The sequence below is a fragment of the Pimephales promelas genome, chromosome 4, assembly GCF_988280905.1.
Source record: "Pimephales promelas chromosome 4, fPimPro1.hap1.1, whole genome shotgun sequence".
Classification (NCBI taxonomy): domain Eukaryota; kingdom Metazoa; phylum Chordata; class Actinopteri; order Cypriniformes; family Leuciscidae; genus Pimephales; species Pimephales promelas.
The window spans coordinates 28,405,452-28,430,705 of NC_142772.1; the positions used below are offsets into that span (position 1 = coordinate 28,405,452).

At 36.7% G+C, this 25,254-nt stretch overlaps 2 protein-coding genes across 2 annotated transcripts; one reads left to right on the forward strand and one right to left on the reverse strand.

Annotated features, from left to right (window-relative positions):
* Positions 1-4,359: 4,359 nt before the first annotated feature.
* Positions 4,360-10,712, reverse strand: gltpd2b (glycolipid transfer protein domain containing 2b). Its single transcript, XM_039658315.2, has 4 exons — positions 10,316-10,712; positions 6,027-6,085; positions 5,706-5,878; positions 4,360-5,119 (listed from the first exon to the last, which is right to left on the reverse strand). The coding sequence occupies exons 1-4, from the start codon at positions 10,383-10,385 to the stop codon at positions 4,486-4,488; spliced, it is 936 nt and encodes a 311-aa protein (XP_039514249.1). The 5' UTR covers positions 10,386-10,712; the 3' UTR covers positions 4,360-4,485.
* An 8,055-nt stretch (positions 10,713-18,767) lies between these two features.
* On the forward strand, positions 18,768-24,633 carry chrne (cholinergic receptor, nicotinic, epsilon). Its single transcript, XM_039658272.2, has 12 exons — positions 18,768-19,052; positions 19,549-19,682; positions 19,988-20,032; positions 20,885-20,994; positions 21,085-21,240; positions 21,343-21,446; positions 22,166-22,366; positions 22,538-22,652; positions 22,743-22,857; positions 22,950-23,157; positions 23,919-24,052; positions 24,177-24,633. The coding sequence occupies exons 1-12, from the start codon at positions 18,977-18,979 to the stop codon at positions 24,342-24,344; spliced, it is 1,566 nt and encodes a 521-aa protein (XP_039514206.2). The 5' UTR covers positions 18,768-18,976; the 3' UTR covers positions 24,345-24,633.
* Positions 24,634-25,254: the final 621 nt, after the last annotated feature.

Here is a 25,254-nt window from a genome sequence, read left to right on the forward strand (position 1 = left end):
GAGGTGTCTTGTGTTTCATGTTTAGGCTACTGTCTTACAGAGAAGAGAATGGATCACCCATTAGAATGTACACACATGCTTCTCTGTGTCGTAGTCGCTATGACATGAGTTTGTGTGTGTACACCTCCTCTAATGCCCTAATCCTTTAATCTCAATAGATAATCCAAGTATGGTGCTCTACACACCAACATCTATCTATCTATCTATCTATCTATCTATCTATCTATCTATCTATCTATCTATCTATCTATCTATCTATCTATCTATCTATCTATCTATCTATCTGACATAAGTTTAGTGTCTTCATTTATTGAAGAATATTTAAATTGAGTCACAAAATAGTTAATTACATTTGATCACATTCACATGTTGCTCTGTGATGTCTGTATTGCATTTTTTTTTTTTTTGTGCTAGGTAAGGATGTTATCTGACCCAGCAGAGAAAGCTTCAAATCAACAAAATGAAATATTCATTTACCTCAGGTCCCAGCTCACATATCATTACAGTAACTTGATCCTGTTCAATTATAGTCATGCACACTCTGGAGTGAAACATCAACATAATTCTAATTGTGCAATATAATTCCAATATTGTTCTAATTGTTTTTGAGGATGCTGTTCATTTTTAATACAATGCTTAAAAAGGCATGTAAGTGCATACTTTGTTGCTTGCAGGGAATGCAGGCTTGGAGATTTTGTAAACAGCGCCCCCACGCCACCAACCGTTTCTATAGGTGAACTACACATTTAATAGTACTAGCATGTGGATATCAAAGTTCACCCAAAATTATGTCATCATTTACTCACCCTCAAGTTGTTACAAACCTCTATGAGGTTTTTTTTCTCATGTTGTACACAAAGGAAGACCCATTGACTTCCATGTTTGTTTGTTTGTTTGTTTGTTTGTTTTTTCCTACTATGGAGGTCAATGGCTACTACCAACTGTCTGGTTACAAACATTCTTTAAATTATTTTATAGTTTATCAGTAGAAAGAAACAGGTTTGGAACAACTTGAAGGCAAGTAAGTGAAGACAGAACTCCATGTTTGGGCGAACTATCCCTTTAATATGCATCTTTTGAAAAGCAATATGTTTTTATTTTGTGTCCATTTCGTGTATGAAGAAGAGTTAAATAATACATGTTTATTTACCTTTGGAATGGCTGATCATGAAGATAATTATGTATTAGTAGCATATATTTAAATGATTAGATGTGTTTTAAAATCACATGCAATACAGAAAAGATATAAAAAGTATATTTTCAAAGAACCTATATTTTTATTTTTGTTGAGCATTTTATGAAAAAAAGCATGTACCAGCTGGGGAATGTATACGATAGATATTAAGCTTTGCAGTGCTTATAAAGGAGGTCACAAGACTTAGACCAAGAAAGTAAAGATTTATTGTCACTATAGTCTGCCTTTGAAATACTAAAATATATGCAACTTTTATGTTTCATATAATTTCACAGTGATAATACAGATCATAGCAAAGATGATTATTAACCATGTGAACTGAACAGCTTTTGAAAACAAGGTGACAAGTCATCCATCTAATGTATATGAAGCATATGAAAATAGAAAATGCTGTGGTTTGGATGTATTTGAACAGATGGAGTGGGTTGTGTAAACAGGCCCAGCAACAACACAGAACAAAACTGCAGTTCATTCGATATGGCTCAATGTTCAGTGGTTCACACAGAACTGGACATTGCACAAAGTGTGCTGAAATGTTTGATGAACTATAAGTGGGTGAAATTATATAGTCAGTTAAATTAATTATATGAACACCCTATATACGTTCAGACGCTTAATCTAATCTAATGTATTGAAATAACAAACTTAATAAAATGAACAAAAATACACTGTCTGCTCTTCATCAATAAAATCTGCATTAGAAATTGCACCAGAACTCAATTCTGGTGGGTTAAAACCAAGATTTCTTGGGTTTACATTAGTGATATCTGTTTAACTAAAACAGACTAATAAAGAGCAGAGCTGGCATACCCACACAATTGCATGCTTAGTAGTTTCATTGTCCATAAGAACATGAATGCCATCTGTGTTTGTGTAAGTTAGCCGTTATAAATAATTTTCATGCATGTTAGTAGCAGTGGTCATTATGCGAAACTTTATGAAAAACTGCCTCAGCTATAATCCGAATTATGGCCAATTTCATTGCAATAAATACTGAGTTTTGATTTGAAAACATTTCTTTATTTGCATGAGCTTTGGTTTCCTGAAATAATATGCATGTGTGACTCAATGCAAAGTTACATATCCATTTTTATGTTTAAAAATGTGATTCCATTTCATAAATATTATCATTATAATATCTCTAAATCTCGAAATATTTAGAAAGAATGTTTTAAGCAAAACGTTTCAGTACATTTTCAAGTTTACTGTTCAAAATTATTGTAAAGTAATATAATTTAGCCACATTTAGCCAATTTTAGCCACATTGAGAGGTTTCTGTAAACCAACCACTTACGTAAAGAAAACAAGTGAAATAAAATAGTTGCAGTGCTGTCTAGTTTGTCATCATGTCATCGTGCCAGAATAGATGAAGGTGTGTGTGAGAGTTGAATATCGCCTGGAAAATCATTAGGTATCAGTAGCACAGTTATAAAACTGAATTTGATAAGTATATGGATTGTAAAAACGTTGTTCTGCTAAAACTGAACTTACATAACAAAGTCTGTCACTTTTTCTGTGCCTGCATTGCTGGATCTTTCATAATCAACTTCAGTTATGGTGCAAAACGGCTAATGTCTTCACAAAATCAATGCATGTTTTTTTTTCTCTCCAATATCAGGAAAACAGATGACAAACTCCGAGCACAGCATGTTGACCAGTTGCTTAGTTTCTATAAAAAGTTATGTTAACAATATTAATTATTGATTTATATTCTGTATTTATGTAAATGGTCTTCTATGTAAATGTATATGACAATTACAATACAGAATATGTCTGCTGAGAAAAATCATCAGGTTTCTTAGAGGTGCTTTGATATAAAATAAATAATTAGGTGTCATTCAATATGATATAAAACAAACTGTACCTTATGTTCTTTATGCAATAATATATATATGTATGTATACAATTACAGCGTGGCATGGTTGTTGGTGCCAGACGGGCCGGTCTGAGTATTTCCAATGCATTCTCATTCCAAGGCGTCATATACTGACGCTTTTGCCAATGCATAGACATCCAACGCACATGGCACCCTTTAGCGTCAATATAACTCGCTTCAGTTATGGGTAGGTTTAGGTCTGGGATAGTGTTAAGGTTAGATCACTAGGAGGCGTCTTCTGCACCATATATATCTGCATCTCATATTGACGCTAAAGGGTGCCATGTGCGTTGGATGTCTACGCATTGGCAAAAGCGTCAGTATATGACACCTTGGGATGAGAACGGGCTGGTATTTCACATCTCCTCAGTTACTGTGATTTCATGCACAACCATTTCTAGGGTTTACAAAGAATGGTGTGAAAAGGGAAAAAGATCCAGTATGCGGCAGTCCTGTGGGCGAAAATGCCTTGTTGATGCTAGAGGTCAGAGGAGAATGGGTCGACTGATTCAACCTGATAGAAGAGCAACTTTGACTGAAATAACCACTCGTTACAACCGAGGTAAGCAGCAATGAGGCAACATTGATGAGGTAACCAGCAACATCATGTCTTGTTACCACTGTGCAGGCTGCTGGTGCTGGTGTAATGGTGTGGGGAATGTTTTCTTGGCACACTTTAGGTCCCTTAGTGCCAATTGGGCATCGTTTAAATGCCACGGCCTACTGTACCTGAGCATTGTTTCTGACCATGTCCATCCCTTTATAGCCACCATGTACCCATCAGGATAATGCACCATGTCACAAAGCTCGAATCATTTCAAATTGGTTCCTTGTACGTGACAATGAGTTGACTGTACTAAAATGGCCCCCACATTTATCAGATTTCAACCCAATAGAGCATGTTTGGGATGTGGTGGAACGGGAGCTTCGTGCCCTGGATGTACATCCCACAAATCTCCATCAACTGCAAGATGCTATCCTATCTATATGGGCCAACATTTCTAAAGAATGCTTTCAGCACCTTGTTGAATCAATGCCACGTAGAATTAAGGCAGTTCTGAAGGCAAAAGGGGGTCAAACACGGTATTAGTATGGTGTCCCCTAATAATCCTTTAGGTGAGTGTGTATGTATATGAGTTGTTTTAACAACTGTTTGTTTGATTTCTTTTTTTTTTTCCAGATTTCAGACAAAATTGCCCAATCCAAGTTGTCATGAATTTTGTCATCAATAATCCTTTTTTAGAAAACTGACCTTTCTTTGAAGATACGATGGAAACAGTAAGCCTTGTATTGCTCCCATTTATCCAGCTATGTCTTCATTCTCTTCTTATAAAGGTTTAAATTTCTAGTCTTGTGTTTTAGTGTTCTGTGCTTCAGGTTGGTCCCATTCTTATTTCCCTCGTTCTTTCTACACTCAGGGTAGATTCAGCATGCTGTGTTCCTTTAGAGCATCCTCATTTCTTTTGTACACTTCTCCTATCGCTCTCACAACCCTGTTCAGTATCACAGTGGCTTCTGCCTGCGTTTCCACACAAACCAACTTGTAGAAATAAGGTCGTTCAGGCATAGCAAGAAAGGCCAGCTCTGCTCCTTTTCTCACAAACCAGGTGTGATGTTGGGCCAGTGTGCGCTGGTAAGTCTCTTTGCAGAGGTCAGAAGGGCTACGTAGACGCTCTCCTTCATTTGCATCCTTCCCTAGTTCCTGCAGGAAGTTTTGCAGCCAGAGCAGAGCGCGGTGTAAGCGCAGAAGAGTCCTGCAGCCTGAGTTTGTCTGCTGGTGAAAATCCACTAAACCATTCTCCAACTCCCATTTAATCATAGACCGCACAGATGTGTATCCAAATGAGAAGCTGTGGTTTATTTCAGAGTAGCTAGAAGATCTGTTATGAGATGACATGACTGTGTCTCCTTGCTGAGTCATTTTTCTGTCTTTCATTTTCTTCTCTGCCTTTTTTTCTGCTTTTTGTGCCAGGTCACGAATGATGGTGGTTTTTGACTCAATTTCTTGTGAAATTAAACCCACCATTGGCCCCAAGGCTTCCAAAAACCTTAAATGCACAGAAAAGAGGAGAGATATTTTGAACATGCATGTTTATACTTTATTTATGATATTGTTATCAGAGAGTTGCAGTTCTCAGATTTGATTGGCCAGTTGGTGTTGTGAAAAGTGTAGTATAAACCTAACAAAGTTGAGAAGCCTTTAGTGTGACATTTGGGGCACAACTAGGGTAATAGTAGCCTTTTTACGAAACATTATGGTGAGCTTCAAATGTAGTACTTTTGCTTTTTAGATGCAGCTAGTAACTCTTTCTGCAAGTTCCATTGGTAATCCAGTTGGTGGCGACAAGTGACTTTTGAGTGAGTTGTTGAATCATTAATTTAACCGATTTGTACAACATTGTTTAATTCTGGTGATGAAACACCACTAATGTGTGATGCTCAGAGACATGCAACTGTTCATTCTTGCTTAGCTATTTGTTGGGGGGGGAAATGGACAAAATAATGTGTCTAAAATGTAAGTTATTCAGTACTTGTTTGTTGAAGTTTGTGTTCTTGATCGTGCTGCCCATATGTTATAGCTTTGGAATATGTAGCATAGCCTGCTATATGATGAGATTATGTCCGTTAACCTACCTGATAAGCTCATCCCAGCTTGCTAGGTACGGCTTTAGCAGCACATCATTGGCAGAGACTGGTGCTGCCTGCAGGTGAGCCAGCAAATAGGCAATTTGAAACCTCTGACCAGGACACACCCTCAGTGGAGCCTCACCTTTATCTGAACTATTAACTATAGCCACAGATGGAGGCTGAGAAAAGACAAGAGGTGGAAACGTAGAGTGGTGCAATAAAATGGGTGACAATAAATGGGCAAAGTTCCTGTTATCAAGCACAAGCTGAATATAACTGACAGCTTTGTGTTATATTGTGTTCTCTTTTATCTTTTACCATTCTTACCTTGTTTTTCAGGCTATAAGCTATCGAACAAGCACCCCAGTGTTGCTCCAGGTTCCCATCTACAATGAGAGACAGAGGATGAGAGAATAAAACAGTAATACAGTCAAATCACATAGTTTCACAGAGTGTAAGGATGGCCAAGATTAGCCTATTCGAGTAGCCTACTCGAACGTGACTATGATTATCAGTCATAAAAACGAGGATTGCCTGCCCCTGACTTAAAAAAAAAAAAATTCTCTTTTTTTTTGTTGAGAAATTGGTTATGCCGTAATTGGTTCTTGCGGCATTTGTGGTGGTTCCTGCAGTCTGATTTATTAGCAGACCCAGACCGACGAAATAAAGTGAAACTGGATTTGAAAGCGCTCACTGCAGTGATGCCTCGAATCACTTTAAACTAAGGGTACATATCATGCTTTTAAATCATTCCTTTTTACATATAAATCATACATTTGTGGTCTATATAAAGTGAAACTGCAATACTTGGGTCTGAATTCCTCATTATTATAACTCCACGGGCTATGAGGGGTATTATTTCTACCCCTTTTCTGATGTGCGTCTGTGAGCAACTCGTTTTGGAGCGGCCTCTTTAAATGTGAAGGATATGTGTCACCACGTTCTCCAGGTTGCCGAGTTCACACTTGGTTCAACTGCACCCCGTTCGGCCATTTTTGTAGTTTGATTGGAGATATACGATTATATAGTGTCAAATAACATTTTTATTCCCACGTTAACAAAATGTCAACAAGGGAAGACTTGTCCATCAAAACAAACAGTATTTATATCATTTTACCTCTTGTAACCACAGCCACGTCCAAGTGATCTGAGGGGACGGGCGCTTCAGTCTGCACATGCGCCGGAAAGCACCGGAAGTGATCTCTCGCGCATGTAAGTCACTCATTGTTTACACAGAGTTTTCGGAAGTGTTAAAATTCACTGTGAAGATCTAAACCTATTTGGAAATCGCCCGACTCTGGCTCAACTATAAGTTTATCAAGCGACGAGAATATAATTCAAGTAATTATTCTAGTGATATGTAGGCCTAATGCTAGATAAGGTTTGCATTTGTAACAGCGTTTAGTTACGGGAAAAAGGAGGCAGGAACCGGCGAACATTCAACAAGTTTAATAATAAATAAACAAATCCAAAATTGAAGTATAAGCCAGCAGCCCCTCATGGACAACACGCAAAACAGAACATAAAATCACAGCGTAAAATCAGGCCTGTTCCTCTCTCCACTGTCATCGCTCCTCCTTTATGCCTCCGCTCCTCCGTGAGAGATGCGAGACCGGTGCGTCTCACAGGTGTTGTTCATTATCACTCACGCCACAACATTATTTCAGCAACATGACAGTCAGTGAATTAGCAGGTTTCAATTGTTGCTTTGCACAGTGCGTGATATTTTATCTACATGTAACGCAGCTAGAGTTTTGATACCAAGACAATGGGCTCTGCCTAATTCTTTCTTTTTCGCTTGTTTATCATCATGATTTTTTTCCTTTTACCATTCTTTGTTTTATGAGCAGGTGCCACTCGAGAAATTGGCAGTTTGGGTTGTTTCTTCACCAGCACAGCTGCAGCACACCGGCAATCTTGAGTTTGGTTTGAATGACGGTATACTGTGCAAGGGAGGGGTGTGATCAGCACCGCTTACACAAGCGTGATTGACACTGCTAAGACACTCCTCCTGGCTCTGATTGGTTGTTTCTGACCGGATCGGTGTATTTCTGCAAATGGCAATAAGACCATTTTGTAATGTTAGGATCTAGGAATAGGATTATTAATCTCATTGGAATGTGAAGACTGTGCTTTAATTTACTGGAGATCACTTAAAGGTGCAGTGTGTAGATTTTAGCATCATCTAGCGGTTCGGTTGTGAGTTGCACTAATGGCTCAGCTCAGTAGCTACGGTTGCTAAAACGGGACAAACATCTCGTCACCTGAGACAGCAGAGAATAGCCATAAGCCAAGTTTCTGTACCACAGTCCATTATAAACCACATCATGAATAAAGTTTACAAAGCCATAGTCAGGTGAGGTTCAAGGGTCTTATTATATAACATAATAATAGTAATCAGCAGGCTTATATGAGCTGTTACTGTGGCTGAGCTGGTTAAAGCGTAAAGCATTGTTTATACTTGACACGTCTGAATAAATGCAAACCTACACGTGGCAAACATTATGTGATTGGCATAGAGCGTGACCCCATTTACTACACACAAATAAAAAATAATAACAATGAATAAAAATATTGTTTTTTTTCTTCTGGTTTTGAAAACTCTTCGCAATCGACTTAAAATGCTTCCAAGATCTTCAATTTTCCAACTCTTCGCAGTCGACGGGTTGGTGACTCCTGTAACGTTACTGTTTTACAGTCAATAGTACTAATCAGCTGATTGTCAAAGCCATAACACAGCGAGGGAGAAGTTACATGAAACAATCCAATTACATATTTTATACCACTGACAAGGGAAAAGTCACTACTCATAGTGTATGGCTAGCCTCTAGCTTTCTGCTGCTTCTCTTTCAAGGAAGTAACGAAACACGCTCTGTAGAGCAGTTTGTTCACTGTCGACTACGGTAGAAACATGACGTCACAATATGTCAACACGGTTATATATGCCCACGGCTATGTAGATATAAATGTCTCATTCTAAGGTAATAAAAAACATTACGGTTCATTGGGTAAGGTCTTTATACACCACTGAACACAGTAATGGATATTGCATTTCTGTCGATAGATCCTCAGAAATATTACACATTGCACCTATATGCTTCAAATTTACCTCAAGCAGCTATTCCTTTTAGATGTTTCTTTTCCGACAACATTCATCTAGCAGTGATATGTTTATGTTTTAATAGAGATGCGTTTTTGTGTCATTTTTTTTTATTTTTCAACATTCATTTTCGTTAATAGTCTTAAAATATTTAAATTTCAGTGAGAGACACGCTATCCCTCCAAGTTAGCCTACTCGAGGCCTGCTTGTTTTTTGAGACCTGTCAATGTGAGAAAATGTTGACAAAAATGCCCATCCCTAGAGGTCAATAAACTGTAGATATCACTGACTTGCATGAGATAAAGTAATCAATTGTAAATATTTATCTGAATATTAAAGGAATAGTTACCTCCAATGCAAAACCTGTCATCCTTTACTCATTTTGACTTAATTTTTTTTCATGGAAAACAAAATTCTGAGAGTTGAACTTGAGAACTAAATAATTTTGTGATCGATCATTAAAAGATCAGACTCAACAAAGTTAAATTACATTTTAAAGTTAAATTCATAAAAATGGTGTGCTTTGAGAGTTGAAAATATAGAGCTCCAACCCATATTCATAGTCTAAATTGAACAAAGTCAGTGCATTGGCTTGAGACTGAAATTTAAAGGGGACTCAGCCCTGTTTTTTAGTTGTGACATAGGCTATGTATCAGTCTACATTACACATAGTACTACTACTAATAAAAATAAGTGCACACTTCTCTTTGCGCAGTGCAGTCAGTCTTTTGAAAAGGACACATATCCTTATCACACTTTGATTTTAGTTTGTTTGACAGCAATGGTGCAAAAGACAACATTAAAGACCTTTTATGTTTTTATGGGAAGTTTAAATATACTTTCTGGCTGCCACCGTCTAGTTAATGAATGGGAAGCACTGAAATGTATTTGTGGCGGTCAATGTTGATATGTGGCAAGTCACCACTGATAAATCAGTATGGAAAACACTGCAGCTACTTCTTTCATGAACTCATATTTAAAATACAAAATAAGATAACATATCTAAGCATCTGTTCATTGATGAGTGCATTGTAAAAACAAATATGATCATGATGAGTCAGGACAATGTTTTTACATTAACATTAAAATACTTTAAGCAACTTCAACTTGCTATACAAGATTCAATTCCATTTAAGTCATCTTAATATAATTTAAGTTGAAATTACTTGAAAATGAAAATTACTTGAAAATTATACAAAAATTTAAGGTAGCTGAACTTAAGTTTAACTTTCCAGTGTGAAGGTCAATCAGCTGTGCTGTAACAGTCATACAGAGGGACAAGTATAACTCAATATCAACAAAAAAAAATTATGTTGACAATTGTAATTACATATTGATGTAATTACAAGCTTTGTTAAAATGAAAGGAAAACAACACTTCAAAAAAGAAAATCTATTAACCTGACCCCACAGCTTGTGTGCAATAAAATCTGACCTATAAATCAATTGTACATGCACAAAATATATTACACCGAGTCTGCTGAAGAACAAAACAGAACAAAATATGGAAAACTTACGTATCCACATGGAGCCGAGCAAAAGAATGATGAAGACAATAGCAACACATGCCCTGAATTTGACTCCCATAATGATCCACTGTCCTCCTCTCCGCTGCGTCTCCTCGGGTGGCCTCTCTTTCCTTCTCAGTCTATTCACCCACACTCTATCCTCAGCATCTCTACACCACCACCACCACCACTGCACTCAGTACCTTTCCTCTCTTACACAGTGTGTTTTTGATTGTTTCAATCTTTGCTCAAACTCAAATTGCCTGGTGAATCCTTTCTCTCATGTTTTTACAGACGCAAGTTCTATGTAACTTCCTGTTACTCCTCTCTTTCTGCAACGCCAGTTTAATCCACCAGCCTAACTAATGCTAAATTGTTTGTTTTTTACATTATGTTGTTTTTCTTTCTCTCATCTCCTTTCCTGCTCTCTCTGTTTTGTCAGTCTCCAATGATGTTGGTCAATCTGAGAGTCCATAGATTAGTCAGGAACAACAAATCACTCCTTATTAGGCAAGCCCTAAGCAAACTGTAGTAACCTTTACACCAACACGTACAGGCTACACACTGGTACAACGCGTGTCACAAATAAATTGTGAAATCCTTAAATCCGCAAGGGAAGGTCCTGGTTTTTATTTGTCCAATCTCTCAACGAAAGAGAGAGAGAGAGAGAGAGAGAGAGATTTCCATCTTTGACAGAAAATAGGGACTGTTTGAAATATTCAAATGTCTCATTCAAATGTTGAATTTAAATGAGTCACATTCAAATGGCAGCTAAGTAATGTTGTTGGTTTTTATTCTTTAATTACCTTCAATTCATATATTTGTATCCTTTCACTTTCCAAAGAGAACATGATGATTGTAAATTTAGAATGGTTGAACTGCATGACAATGCCAATGTTAATCAAGTCAACACTGGACAGTCACTCTGACCTGAAATGTCAGTGGCACCTTAAAAAAAGCTGTCATGCCCTAAAAACCTCACCACACTGGTTTGAAAGAGTAAGCAAGAGTAAGCATGACTGTAGGCATTAGCAGTCTACTCAAGTTATCTGTTATAATTTATAGACCTCAGTCAATTTACACAAAGGCAATCATAGTAATATCAGTGATGATATTAGAGACTCCACCGCAAGACATAGCCTTTATTATGATAAACAGTAAAAGAAATGGACACAGCGACCCCATTGATTTCAGAAGACTGAAGCCAGATTTTTGCACTTCCTGTCTGATGTCTGAGCGACTGCGCACACTCTCAGAAAAAAAGGTACAAAAGCTGTCACTGGGGCTGTCCCTTTTTTGTACCCAAAGGCTGCATATTGGTACCTTAGTGGTACATATTAGCACCTAAAATGTAAATATTAGGACCTAAAATGTACATATCAACACTTAACATGTACATATTAGCACCTAAAACGTACATATTAGGACCTAAAATGTACATATCAACACTTAACTTGTACATATTAGCACCTAAAATGAACAAAAGTTTACCTTTTGAAAAGCCCCAGTGACAGCTTTTGTACCTTTTTTTCTGAGAGTGCAGGCTCAGACTGAGCGTGATGACAGTCTGACAGTTGTAAATCTTCTAGTAGCTGTGCCAAGCCAAAACGTTGTTGAAATATTTTGTCCCGTTGCTTTTATGGACTCTCAATCTGGGCTTCTCCCTTGACTTTATGCCTTCATGTCCCACCGATTGCCTCATAGACAGTAAAAGATTGTCTGCAAGCTTCTCCTCCTGTAACATGATGCAATCTTTAACCTATTTTTACAAAAACAGCTTCTACGTGGCCGCAACGTAAAATACAAAGTAATGGAGCCTTTTATACATTGTCGTGTTTCTTTAGAAATAAATAATGGACAAATGAAGTCTTTGGACGCCTCAGATTTAAAGTTATTCACTGTCAAAGTGACGCCAAAATGAATGGGATTCAATGGGATGCTAATAGCAGGTGAAGTTCTGCTAAAATGGCGGCTCCTGCGAGGCTTTAACTTCCGGCTGATGGATTACCCCCTTGGTTTATTATGGATATCTATGAACCGACCGCTCTCGGACACATTTCTAACCGCATGCATCTTGCGGTGATCACCGGTGATTGGTTCTGCGCAGATTTTGCTCATCTTAAACAAGCCTATAGTCATTTTTTAAGGGGTGGTTGCTTAAAGGCTTGTCATCAAAAATCTGCACAGAACCAATCACCGGTGATCACCGCGCAAGATGCATGCTGGTTAGAAATTTGTCCAAGTGAGGTCCATCCAAGGCATAGGAGGCAAGGTGCATCTCAAACAAGTCTATTTGCATGCTTAGCTCAATTGGCCAGCTGTCCCCAGCTGGCGTTAGCCCATAAGATTTCAGCGAAAGTGAAGAAGGGAGGAGTTCCCATATAGGCCTATGTCACAGCTGATGTAATGTTGAGTTACCCCCTTGAAAGGGAACTAAAATAACCAGGTCAAGTAACATATACCTTTGTGTAAACGTACCATCAGTCTCCAAATTCGCTCACACATTTTCATCTACTCCTTCAAGTGAACTAATGGACTTTTGACACAGAACCTGAAGGAAAATTGACATAAAAGTAGAATGAATCGAATTAACACATTTCCCAACAATGTTTTGAAGATCATATAATCTAACTTTTTTTAAATCTACGACTTTTTTTGGGCTACCACAATAATTTCAAGAACACATACAGCAGTGATTGTAGGGGCCCACTAGGGGTCCTTATTATACAACCAAGGGGCTGCAGACTTGAAAGGTATTTAACTTTACTAGTTATTATTTATATAAATAATATAACTATAATCTATAAATGCCACAAAAAAAAAAGACAAAATCAAGATGTAAATTGCCACATATTTCTTTTAAATAGCTACTTTTTTATTTAAATAAACATACAATTCTTGAAATTTCTGGAATCCCAAAATGATGGTTAATAATTGAATACATCAAGAAAACCATGCTACGTGCAAGTTGTTCTTCCTGTGTCTAAAATGCTGCAAAGAATCATTGAAAAACCTGTCTTTGAGTGTAGCAGAGCTCCCCCTGCTGGACTATTTTTAATTCATTCATTTATTTATTACTTAAGAAGTACTAAGAATAAATGTGAAATTGAGGAGGAGCAGGTGCAAGCAATCCTTGTATCTACCAACATTTGTCCAGGAAGATTTGTACGAGTGAGGTCGTATGAATTAGTACGAATTAGCCACTTTTGAATCACTCGTACGAATTCGTACGAATTGGTCGTGAGATAGGGTAGAGGAGCAGGTGCAAGCAATCCTTGTATCTACCAACATTTGTCCAGGAAGCTTTTCATTTGAACAATTTGGGAGGTTTGCTACATGCTCATGGTGAGATTAATCCAATATGATCAATACATTTTAAGACACATTTAGAAAATTAAGTCAAAAAGTCACTGCTTATGACACTTATCACATGCATCGGTTGACATTCTCATTTGGCAAAGACAGTGTGTCACGTTTCCCCGGATGTGGAGTTTCCGATTACTCACATAGAACACGGTTCAATTTCAGGTCATATTAATAGTACACAAAGGAGACAGGAATTCATGCTCTGGAAAACCCACCAACAAGCTTTGCAATCCAGTAACACTTAAGCTCATGTACCTTGTACCACTTAAACCCAGTGGCCAGCATCTGGCCAAGCAATGCGTCGATGCGGCTCATACAGAATGTAAATAAAACATTCTGTAAAACACTGTGTGGAACCGCTTTGGTTGCCTCCAGGAACCAATTTTTATTCATTTATTATTATGTTATTATGGTTAGCATTAACTTCTATTATAATAAACAAACTGAACCAAATACAAAATAAGAATTGTTTATTACAGTACATATTTTAGATCAATTTTAATATATGAAAAGAAGCTAGTAATAGATTAATATCAATGAATAGAATACACAAAAAATACATGAAGCAACATGAATAATCAACTATGTACATCACTGTAAAAAAAATATTTTCAAGATTTGTTATCACAACATTTTTTCTTTAGTCAAATCAACTTAAATCATTTATTTAGTTCAGATAACTTAGTATTTTGAGTTTCTGATGATTAAATCAATCTCCTTCAGTGTATCTCACTCACTTTTTCCAGTTCAATCAACTTAAAATTTTAAGGCAACCAGGTTACTTAATTTTTTAAGTTAAACCAACAATATTTTTTTTACACAATAGGCCCGGGTATACAAGAAAAGACATCTCAACAAAATGCATGCAAACACATATGTTCCATTTAATAAATCAATGTAAAAAAGTGCATCTTCACGTAAGTTGAGTTGTGTTAAGCTTGTTAAGTCAGATGTTAGTGTTCCCAAATCCAAAAGATCAGATGCCATAAACAAACAACGGTGAAATGTTATGCCCTAAATATTACATGATTAACTAAATGTATTTTCAATTGAATTGAATAATATGCACTCATTGTGCTGTAAAATTCCTGAAAATCATTTAATCCTAACTTTTATCTCTATACTGAAATCTCAGATAGTTAGTTATTCAGCTATTTTGAATAGTAAAATACTGAAGCCTGGATGCTATGATACTGGAGACTGTATTGTGCTCATAAATGGTTGTTGAGTATTCTCGCTAAACAAGATAGATGGTTAAGGTGCTGTACAATTATCTGTTGTTCTGTGAATTTTCAGTCATTTCAATAAGAATCCACACGATCAGCAATGTTGTGTGTGGTCAAAAATGTCACTATGGGACCAAGTTGGTCACTGTAATTCGCTGGGTTTGACCAACAGAAAGCCGCTTGGAAGTGACTCCTGCGTGTGCTGTCCTCTTTGCTACACTGATGACAATGTACTTTTTTTGCCTGTGTATTTCACAAAATTCACAATTGTGTCCGCACCTTCACTCGCTGCAACATAAAATGCAATCAACAATAAAATCTTCACAAGGGACAAGGGAGTTAGAACAGTTAAAAGATGCAGCAGCTTCATTTTTTGTTTTTCCTCTTTTCTGGTGGACGGTCCAGGCACTTCAATGATTTCAATGATTTTAAATTTCTACTGGAGAATTTGTATTCTTGTTCAAACTTGTATTTTAGCAACAGAGGTCCCTGCAAAGAACAAAAAATACGGTAATTAATGTTATTAAAGTGATAGTTGTGAACTTAAAATAATTTCTTCAGCTGACATTCCTAACCTGTTTGACTTTGTCTGTGGACAAAAAGCAGATCTCGGGCATAATGCAACCACAGTCACCGTTCACTTTCACTGCATGAAACACAAGCAGAACAAAATTGTGAAAATCATTCATGAAACCATTCTTATGTACACTTGTCTAGTTCAATACAATGCAAAAATTTGATTAGTTGTCTGGTCAATATTAGACATTCATGATAAATATCTATTCTGCATGCCTTAAGTGACCAGGAACACATTTGGAAGATTAATACAATTACTTTGCAAATAATCCAGTAATCTTCTTTTTGCGGCTCAGTATATTTTACAATTATTTTTGTTCTATTTTAATTTATAAACGTTTATATATATATTTTTTTTTTAAACATTGCAGTGAGCTAAAAGTGAGTGGGCAAGAAAATACTGTTAAATTTCAGACATGTTTACTTTTAGAGATAAGATTAAGATAATGTAGATAAACTGTAGATAAAATGTAATTGAGGCAATCCCCCCCCTCCCCCCATTTTTGTTAACATAAAATTATGTGGTTGTGCACTTATTTTTTTAAAGTTCTGTGAAAACTCAAAACTTTGTTATAATAATTGAGTTGCCTTAACAAAAAACTGTAAGTCATATTAACTGCAAATATTTGCTGAATTGAACTGTTATCAAAAGGTACAAGTAGCAGGAAATCCAACCTCTTTTAAGTTCTGTAAAATTGTGACTTAAGTTAATCAACGTAAAAAATTTGAGGCAATCAATTCGGATTTACTTATTCGGGTTTACAGCTTTGAGGCACTTAAATTACATTTTGAAGTTCCTTGAGTATCCGACAGGATATTTGAGGCACCTTTAGTTTTTATTGTGTAGTGTCAGTTATCATAGTGTGTGCTGCTGGACCTATAAATCATTTAAAACCTGTCATGCAGGACATTTTGTACATGAGCTCACCATTTAGACATCTCTTATAGATGAAAGATACTGGTTTGATACTGAGCTATAATATTATCTGTCCCCTACCCCTACTGCCAAACCCATATTGCATTTATAGGGGTTTTCCTCATAAAACATGCCAATTATTTCAAGTTTTATATTTGTTTGAGGACAAATGGTCCCCATGTACAATGTGAGAAAGAAAAATCTGGCAAAAGAAACTAGCATTTTTCTGCCATAAACTAACTTATCTGTTAGTTTACGTTATGTGTAATTGAAAATACAAGTTAAACACCAGTGAAAAAATCAATACTGAAAAATCCTTCATGTTAACATTGGAGCCTAGACTGTTCTTAGAGTGTAGGCAAATAGGCTAATACAACACAACACACCATTGGCTCTATAACCCCTGCATTTACTTTGTTCCAGTGATACATGGAGCAGAGCCCTGGTTATTTATACCCATGTACATGGGAGACATCAACACTATGGCCCTTAAGCCCCCCTCCCCTCTCGTACACCTGTTGACATTGCTTATCATATCTTCAGACTGAAACACTATTCCCTTAGGCTGAACAACACTATCAATAACCGTTATACGAATCGTCATTAATCTATTACGATACTCGAAATGCCCGACTGTAAGCATCATCATGAGCTCGCGCAGCAGTTGAGTGACCCAAAGCGACTGGCACTTGAAATTTACACTCATTTCAGGATGTTTTTTGGCTCTTTTCATAATATCTGAGACCACTTACAGAGATGTGGCTTACCTACATAATATGGGTGGCAAAGGGTGGCAGCTGCCATCCCTGGGATACAGTCTTGCCACCCCATTTATAAATCAGATAATATGTTTTAAGTATATTTTGTTCATAGCCTACACGCTGAAGGCCAAGGAGACCAACACAGTCTCATGAAAATGCGTATTTATACCACGAATGTCATTTCTCGTGGCATTTATATGCCAAAAATGTTTTTTGCGTGTAAATGCTATACGCACAAAAAAACCCTGGGGTAGGTTTAGGAGTAGGTTTAGGGGGGAGGGGTGGGAAGTTTGTGCATATTACCAACACATTCTCACCCCAAGGCGCCACCTTTGACCATGCTTCAATATCATCTAACTGACGCTAAAGGGCGCCTATAAAGCGTCAGATATTGAAGCATGGAGAAATGCTTCCAGAATGGGCTGGTATTACACGCCAAAAAGTGTGTATGCATACCATATACAAGAAAAAACAGTTTTTGGCAATGGCACGAGAAATGACATTCGTGCTATAAATACGAACGAGACCCACACCACACTCTCAAACAGAAATCGTCGATTTAGAATCCCCTCCAGTAGGCGCAGTATTGCCAACTTAGCGCTTTTGTCGTTATATTTAGCGACTTTTCAGACCCCATTAGCTAATTTTTTTAAAGAAGATTAGCGAAAAATCTAGCGACTTTTTTAGACAAAGCCCAGTAAACTCCAAATGTTGCCAGTATTATCCTGCGAGGGCGAGCTCTCCCTGCCTTCTTTCTGCATCTCTCCTGTTCAGTGAATGGCTGAGAGGATTTTCACAGACTTACTACTTATCTGCTTCTCTTTTGTTTTATATTTCAAGAATTTAGTTGACCATTTTAATTTCCTTTTTTTCTTGTGCGTATTACTTGTAATCACAGAGCTTTCATCCTGTTCCCGAGCTCTGTCAATTCAGATATTTTTAACATACAAAATGTTAACATACAAATGTTGTGGACATATAGGCTATGCTATGATATGTGAGCAAACACATTTGGTTAACAAAAATTCTATATTACAATTCTGCACTACATTCTACATGAACACCACCAAAGTCTTCAACCAGCAGAAATTGGTCAGACTTGGTACAAAACTGTCGGTTTATTGAAGACTGGTATTTCATTCAATGTATCAGTGCCATGACCAAACTTGCAAAAATCATGATCAAGAGAGAACAAACGGTAACATTGTTAACAGCTGTTCATGGGAATACACAATAGTAGGCCTATGTATCTAGTCAAAGTATTTACATTTTACTTAGGATTAAGATTCAATTGACATGGATGGATGAATGAATTGTACGACAGGTTTTAACCAACATGCTAATTTTTACATTTGACAAAACTGCATTTTTTTAATCTCCTGTGGAGCATATACCCCGAAAACCCCCCAAGAACTGCTTTTTCACAAAGTACAATTTAAGTATAGACTTGATGTTGATTACACAGTAAAAGGGTCCACAAATACACAAATTAAGACCCACACAATCCAAAAACCCAGCTACATATCTGATTTGACTCCCACTCCGTGTTATAGCCTAGTGTAGAGAACAAAAAAACATTCAATGAAAACCTAGCATTTTAAATTATGAATAATGTCTGAAAAAATCTCTAGATCCACCACGGATGTTGCTTATTATTAGTGGCGTTATGATATTGGTGATTAGTGAATGTGACTTTAAGAGCCTCTGTAACTCGAGCCTCGTGCAGTGACAGCTGTTGCGCCGAAGAGAAGGGTTACTACTGACTGCTGGAAAGTAACGTGTCTGTCTCTTTGTTACCAACTTTCAAGACCGTCTTTTGGCGACCATGGCCATGGCCGACCGGTTCGGCAGGACGTGTGTATTTGTTTTTGCGCTCGTGGCCACTGTATTGGTATTACAAGGTACGTGCTCTTGTGTAGCTACTTCAAACAGTCCGTCTTTATCACACTTGCCAATGCACGGTGACCGCGGGCAGATTTACATTGAAGTGCATTATATTCTATAAAGGTCCTTTCTAACTTGCGGATATTTAATAATATAACAATGTTGCCAATATAAAGCTGTTACAAAAATTAACATTGTGTTTAGGGGTTACTGCAGTGTAAGCGACTGTGCTTTATTGGGTTTACAGTGCTGAGTCAGTAAAGTATTAAATGGCTAATGCATATTATGTAATGATTTGGAATCTTGTACACGCATTACAATGGAATGAAAACTGCGGTATAATTGATAAATCTTCCCAGGAAATCGTAAATATTACGATGTTAACTTTTATTAATAGGCTAAGTTCTCTATAAACTCTGTTTTTACACTTTTAATTAGTCCATATGTCTACTAATAATGTATTTGTTAGTAAGTTTTAAAACTAATTTCTATCTTTCATTCTTTATTTTGCAGTCAGTGGAAATGAGGAGAGGCAGTTGATTGCAGATAAGTTTAAGAACTACAATAAAAATATTCGACCAGCAAGAAACATTGATGAAAAAGTGAAGGTTCAGGTCAAGTTGACCCTTACCAACCTCATCTCCTTGGTAACTAATGCCAACAGTAACACGTATTGTGAGTTTTTAGTAAACAGACAAATATCAATACAATGTATCAATGATCTAAATAGCTGTAAAAAATAAATATAAGATGAAATATTTCAAATAACATAAAAAATGTTTTAGGAATGTGCATGTTCATCATTGCTAGCATATTATAAAATATTTTGGCAATATTTAGATAATGTTTGTAGATTACTTTCTAGTTAATTCAATTATACATTCCATAGGGACTGTGCACAGTGCAACCGCTAGAGACCATTTACATTTAGAAACTTTTCTTCCCTGAACAGAATGAAAAAGAGGAGACTCTCACTACAAATGTTTGGATTGAGATTGTAAGTATTTTATGCAACCTTCTTGGGGCCGCTCACACAAAACGTGTTTTTACGTTTAAAGTCGTAATGTAACAAAAGTAACGACAAATCTTTTCATGCATTTGAGTGAAACAGATCATCGAAAAAGAAAACAATGTAGGGTGTAGGAATAGTACTCTCTTCTCTTCACTGTTTGTTGATTAGATAGAGGCAGTTTGAGAGCTTGCAGTCCATTGTAAAAAAAAAGGAGAGGTTTTAAGCAGATTTCAATGATTATAGAAGTCAAGCATACATCACAAAGGAGAGAGCTGACTTTTCCCAGAACACTTATTAAAAATTATGTGCTTAAAAAAAGCAATAACATGCATTTTAACCAGATGAATTTCCATTTCATGCAGACTAAAAATATGATACCTAGTGTGAAAAAAGAAACAAAACATTTTTCAAAATGTTTTCAAAAAAAACTTGGCAGAGCGTTCTACACATTTGAAGACGTCTGTCTCGTGTGTTTACAGAAAAACAATACGCAGTGCAGTAGGATACAAAAACTTGATTTGTGTGAATGGACTTCAAGATTATTCAAAGAAATAATTAATGTTTCATAATCATTTATTTAATTTATCATATATTTCAAGATGAAAAATATTACTTTTTATAAAATAGTACTTTTTTTCTTATTTTTTTTTTATTCCTTTGCATCATCTCTCCATATTTACTTGATCTTTTTTCTGAAAAATGTTCTCTCTCCTATTTTCTTCCTATTATAATCTAAAATGTCTTATAATATTGTACATGTGTCTGTCTGCACTTCTTTTTTTCTGTTCTATGTCCTGCTAATTCCTGCTTTTCTTCTTTCATGTTTCTGATCTTTAGCAATGGCAGGATTACCGTCTTGCATGGAATACATCTGAATATCACGGAATTGATACGATCCGTGTGCCATACAACACTGTGTGGCTACCAGACATAGTTTTGGAAAACAAGTGAGCTAGCACTAGCAGTAAAAGAGTACGTTTTCCAATAGTTTTGTTCTCGTCACTTGAAAAATGACCTCTTTTCTACTCTCTTCACAGCATCGATGGCAAGTTTGATGTGGCATACTACGCTAATGTGTTGATATCGAGTGACGGCTCCATGTACTGGCTTCCCCCTGCCATCTATCGCAGTACCTGTACCATTGAGATCACCTACTTCCCTTTTGACTGGCAGAACTGCACACTAGTCTTCAGGTTGGCACAGAGTGAGATTTGAGTCTCATGAGATTCATGATTTCTTCATTTTTATTATTTTGTTCTATTTAAAACTAGAAATATTTTATTTTACATCTACAGGTCTCAGACATACAGTGCAAATGAAATTGTTATGGTATTGGCAGAAGATGCAGAAACAGGGAAGCCTATTGAGTGGGTGGAGATCGATCCTGAGGCCTTCACAGGTGCACAATTTACGATTTATTATTCACAGACACACATATTTGAGATCTCGAGAAATGGACCGACTTAATTTTATCAAAAGTGACAGTAAAGGCATTTACAGTATAATGTTGCTAAATTTTTTATTTCAAATAAATTCTATTGAAATATCTATTCATGAAAGGATCCTTCAAAACATACATTCCAGTTTCCACAAAATATGAAACCGAAAAAACAGTTTATACCTTTGATAATAAGAAGAAATATGTCTTGAGCACCAAATCAGCATATTAAAATGAATTCTTTATGATAATGTGACACTGAAGACTGGAGTTGACTGCTGAAAATTCAGCTTTGCCATCACAGAAATAAATAACATTTTAAAATATATTCAAATAGAAAACAGTTATTTGAAAATGTAATATTTAACAAATGTTTTTTTCTTACTATATATTTGATCATAAAATGCAGCCTTGCTTAGCATGAGAGACTCCACACAAAAACATAAAGAATAATTATAGACCTCAAATTTTTGAACGGTAATGTAATGTATTCAAAATTTTAAACAAAAAATGTCAATGAACCGATTAAAAATAATGAAACTCTATATATATTTATATACTGTATATAATATATATATAAATTCACAGTTGTACAACATCAATGTACAAAGCACTTATTACTTCATATTGGATATACTAAGAGGAAAGTCCATCGATGCTCTAATTATATGTTCTCACAGAAAACGGGGAGTGGGCAATCAAGCACCGTCCCGCCCGTAAGATGATTGACTCGCGTTACTCGCCCGATGACCTAGAGTACCAGGAAGTGTATTTCAACCTCATCATCCAGCGAAAACCACTCTTCTACATCATCAACATCATCCTGCCCTGCTCTCTCATCTCCTCTCTGGTTGTTCTGGCCTTTTTTCTACCTGCACAAGGTGTTTGCATCTGTAGATATTCTGAGGTTAATGTACAGTATGCCTCAAAATACAGTATCCCTTTCTATTTGTCTTACAGTGTTGGTAGTGGTACTCCCTCTGTCTGTCATATCTCTTTTTTCACTCTGTCTGTCTCTGTACACTGTTTGTTTTTCTTTCTCTCTCTTTTAGCTGGAGGGCAGAAGTTGACTGTGTCCATTTCTGTACTGTTGGCTCAGACTGTGTTTCTCATTCTGATTGCTCAGAAGATTCCAGAAACGTCACTTTCCGTCCCTCTGATTGGCAAGTGAGTGTCAGTGTGTAGACAGCTGAATTTTTAAACCAAGTTTCATCAGTCTTACTGGCTTTAATTCCATTCTTTCTTGCTTTGATTTAGATATTTAATTTTCGTCATGAGTATGACAACACTGATCGTGACCAACTGCATCATTGTCCTCAACTTCTCCCTCCGCAGTCCTAGTACACACAACATGTCGCACACCATCAAACATGTGCGTTTATGTGTGTTTTGTCCTAAATATATCACATTTCCTAATTATAAATATCACTGAATGTAGTCCTTCTTTTACTGTACTTCCACTAGATTTTCCTCGTGGTGGTCCCTCGTTTCCTTGGTATGGCCTCTCTTGTGGATGAGGAGGAGCCAGTTGGAGGGACGTATGAAATGAGGGAGAGGCGCCGCAGTTCGTTTGGGCTGATGCAGAGGGCAGAGGAATATGTTTTGAAACAGCCACGCAGTGAGATGATGTTTGATAAACAGAGAGAAAGACATGGACTCATGCGCTCAATTGGTAAAACAAATTCAAACATTCACTTACATAAAGAAAATTCATCATTATAGAGTAATATAGTGAACTACAGATGCATAAATGTGGTCAGTCGGCATAAATTGGAAGTATCCAAGTGAAACGGCTTCTTGTAGGGCTTGAACTTGATCTTGTCCATTAGGAATTAATTGAAAGGTTGTGGTTTTCTATTGCTGTGATCTAATCTGAGTGACAGGTTGTCTCGCCCTCGTGCCAGTAGATGAGATGGCGTTACAAGACGGAGGGGAAAAGATTATTGGGGCACATGTATTTTAAAGAAATAATGATGTGCACGGATAAATCATAATGAAGTGTTTATTATGAAGGAAATGTCCGTGCACATCATTGTTTTTGTTTTTTTTAATTAATGTGCACTCTCAATCAAATATGCTAACCTCCCCTCCCCCTCGAAATAACATTTGTTCTCTTCATGATGTATGTCTCAGCTGAGGGTGAGACTAAATACCCTCCACAACTGATTGTAAACTGGTATTCAGATCTGCCTCCATTTAGTTGGAAAAGACCAACTTCCTATGATCCAATCAATTCCCGAAGAGGAAATCCAGTCCGGCCCTACATTATTTTATTTTTTTTCATTCCAGAAGCCGTCGGCTATACGAAGAAAAAACCCCAAAACATTTCAACTTTTTTTTCATGCCAAATTTGAAAATTAGGTGTTAGGGTAGTGTGTAAAAACGTTTAATTCTGTTGTAGCTTCAAATGTGTTTGTGTATGTCTCCCTCTAGTGGATGAAATTGATGTGAGCAGTACGGCTAACCTATACAAGAGTCTGGCAAAGACAGCACCAGAAATAAAAGAGTGTGTGGACGCCTGTAACTTCATTGCTGAATCCACTAAGCACCAGAATGACATCGGATCGGTAAGCGTGTGTTTGTGTCCTAGCAAGAGAACAATTTTAGAAACATCATAAGTACCGTCGTCTCCACCAACACACTGTTTTACGTATGTTGTTTTTCATCATGTTGTTCCTCTTTTTTTCTCAGGAGATGGAGAGTTGGGTTCTGATTGGAAAGATGATTGACAAGGTTTGTTTCTGGGCAGCCATATTGCTATTCTCTGTTGGAACAGTGGCCATCTTCCTCATGGGTCACTTCAACCAGGCACCTGAGTACCCATTTTCTTGGGAGAACAAAAAGTACTTGCCTGAGTAGAGAAGAAGCTCTGAAGACTCTGTCCAACAGGTAGATAGATGGAACGAACAAAGAGGCAATTTCTTTACTACATAAAAAATAGTTGGCCAAGTTTTATATCTGGAGTTGAAGTACGACAAGCTGTACATGATTTGAACAGTATCGTTCGACTTGATATGAGATCTTGTTTTATATTTGATATTTGGAACTATGGTTGTCCATGCATGCATTAATATTTTGTATTAAATATTACTTACACTAGGGGGATTTTTACAGGAGTGTACATTATGCTTATAGTTGTGCAAAAAAAGAAAGAAAAGGTTTAGTGAAATAACAAGGAATAAATTAGCTAAAGATTTCAGCTCATTTCATACCATGTAATGGTTCTCCAGTTGACTGTGGCTGCATTTTGCAACACCCCAACGCAGGTTATCGTCTCTGTTTACAGTGTGTTACTGTTCACAGTGTGTTACATCAAACCCTTTTTTATAACTGATTGTACTGTAGTATTTAGCTTTAGTATTATTAAGATGCATGTTCATTTTGTTTGTTCTATCTTATGTATTTCATTGTCATTTAAAATATTTAATTTCACGTATGCAGTTTTACATAGTTTATTATTTACTGTAAGTTTTACACACACACACACACACACACACACACACGTATTAATTAAAACGGTCTTAAGATATGCACTGGAAATTTACAAGAAAAAAAGTTTCAAATCCTTAAGCACTGTGCTGTACTATTTTCTACATGCAACAAAGACAGAGAATAAAATAACTGACATATTCAAAGTAAAGATCTATGAGATTTATTTTTGAGCTCGACTACCATACTCGCTGAATTTTTTTTTTTTTTTTTTTACAGAAGCTTTCTATGGGGCAGAACTCTTAAGTATGTACTTATATAGCTATGCTTTTTTTAGGTA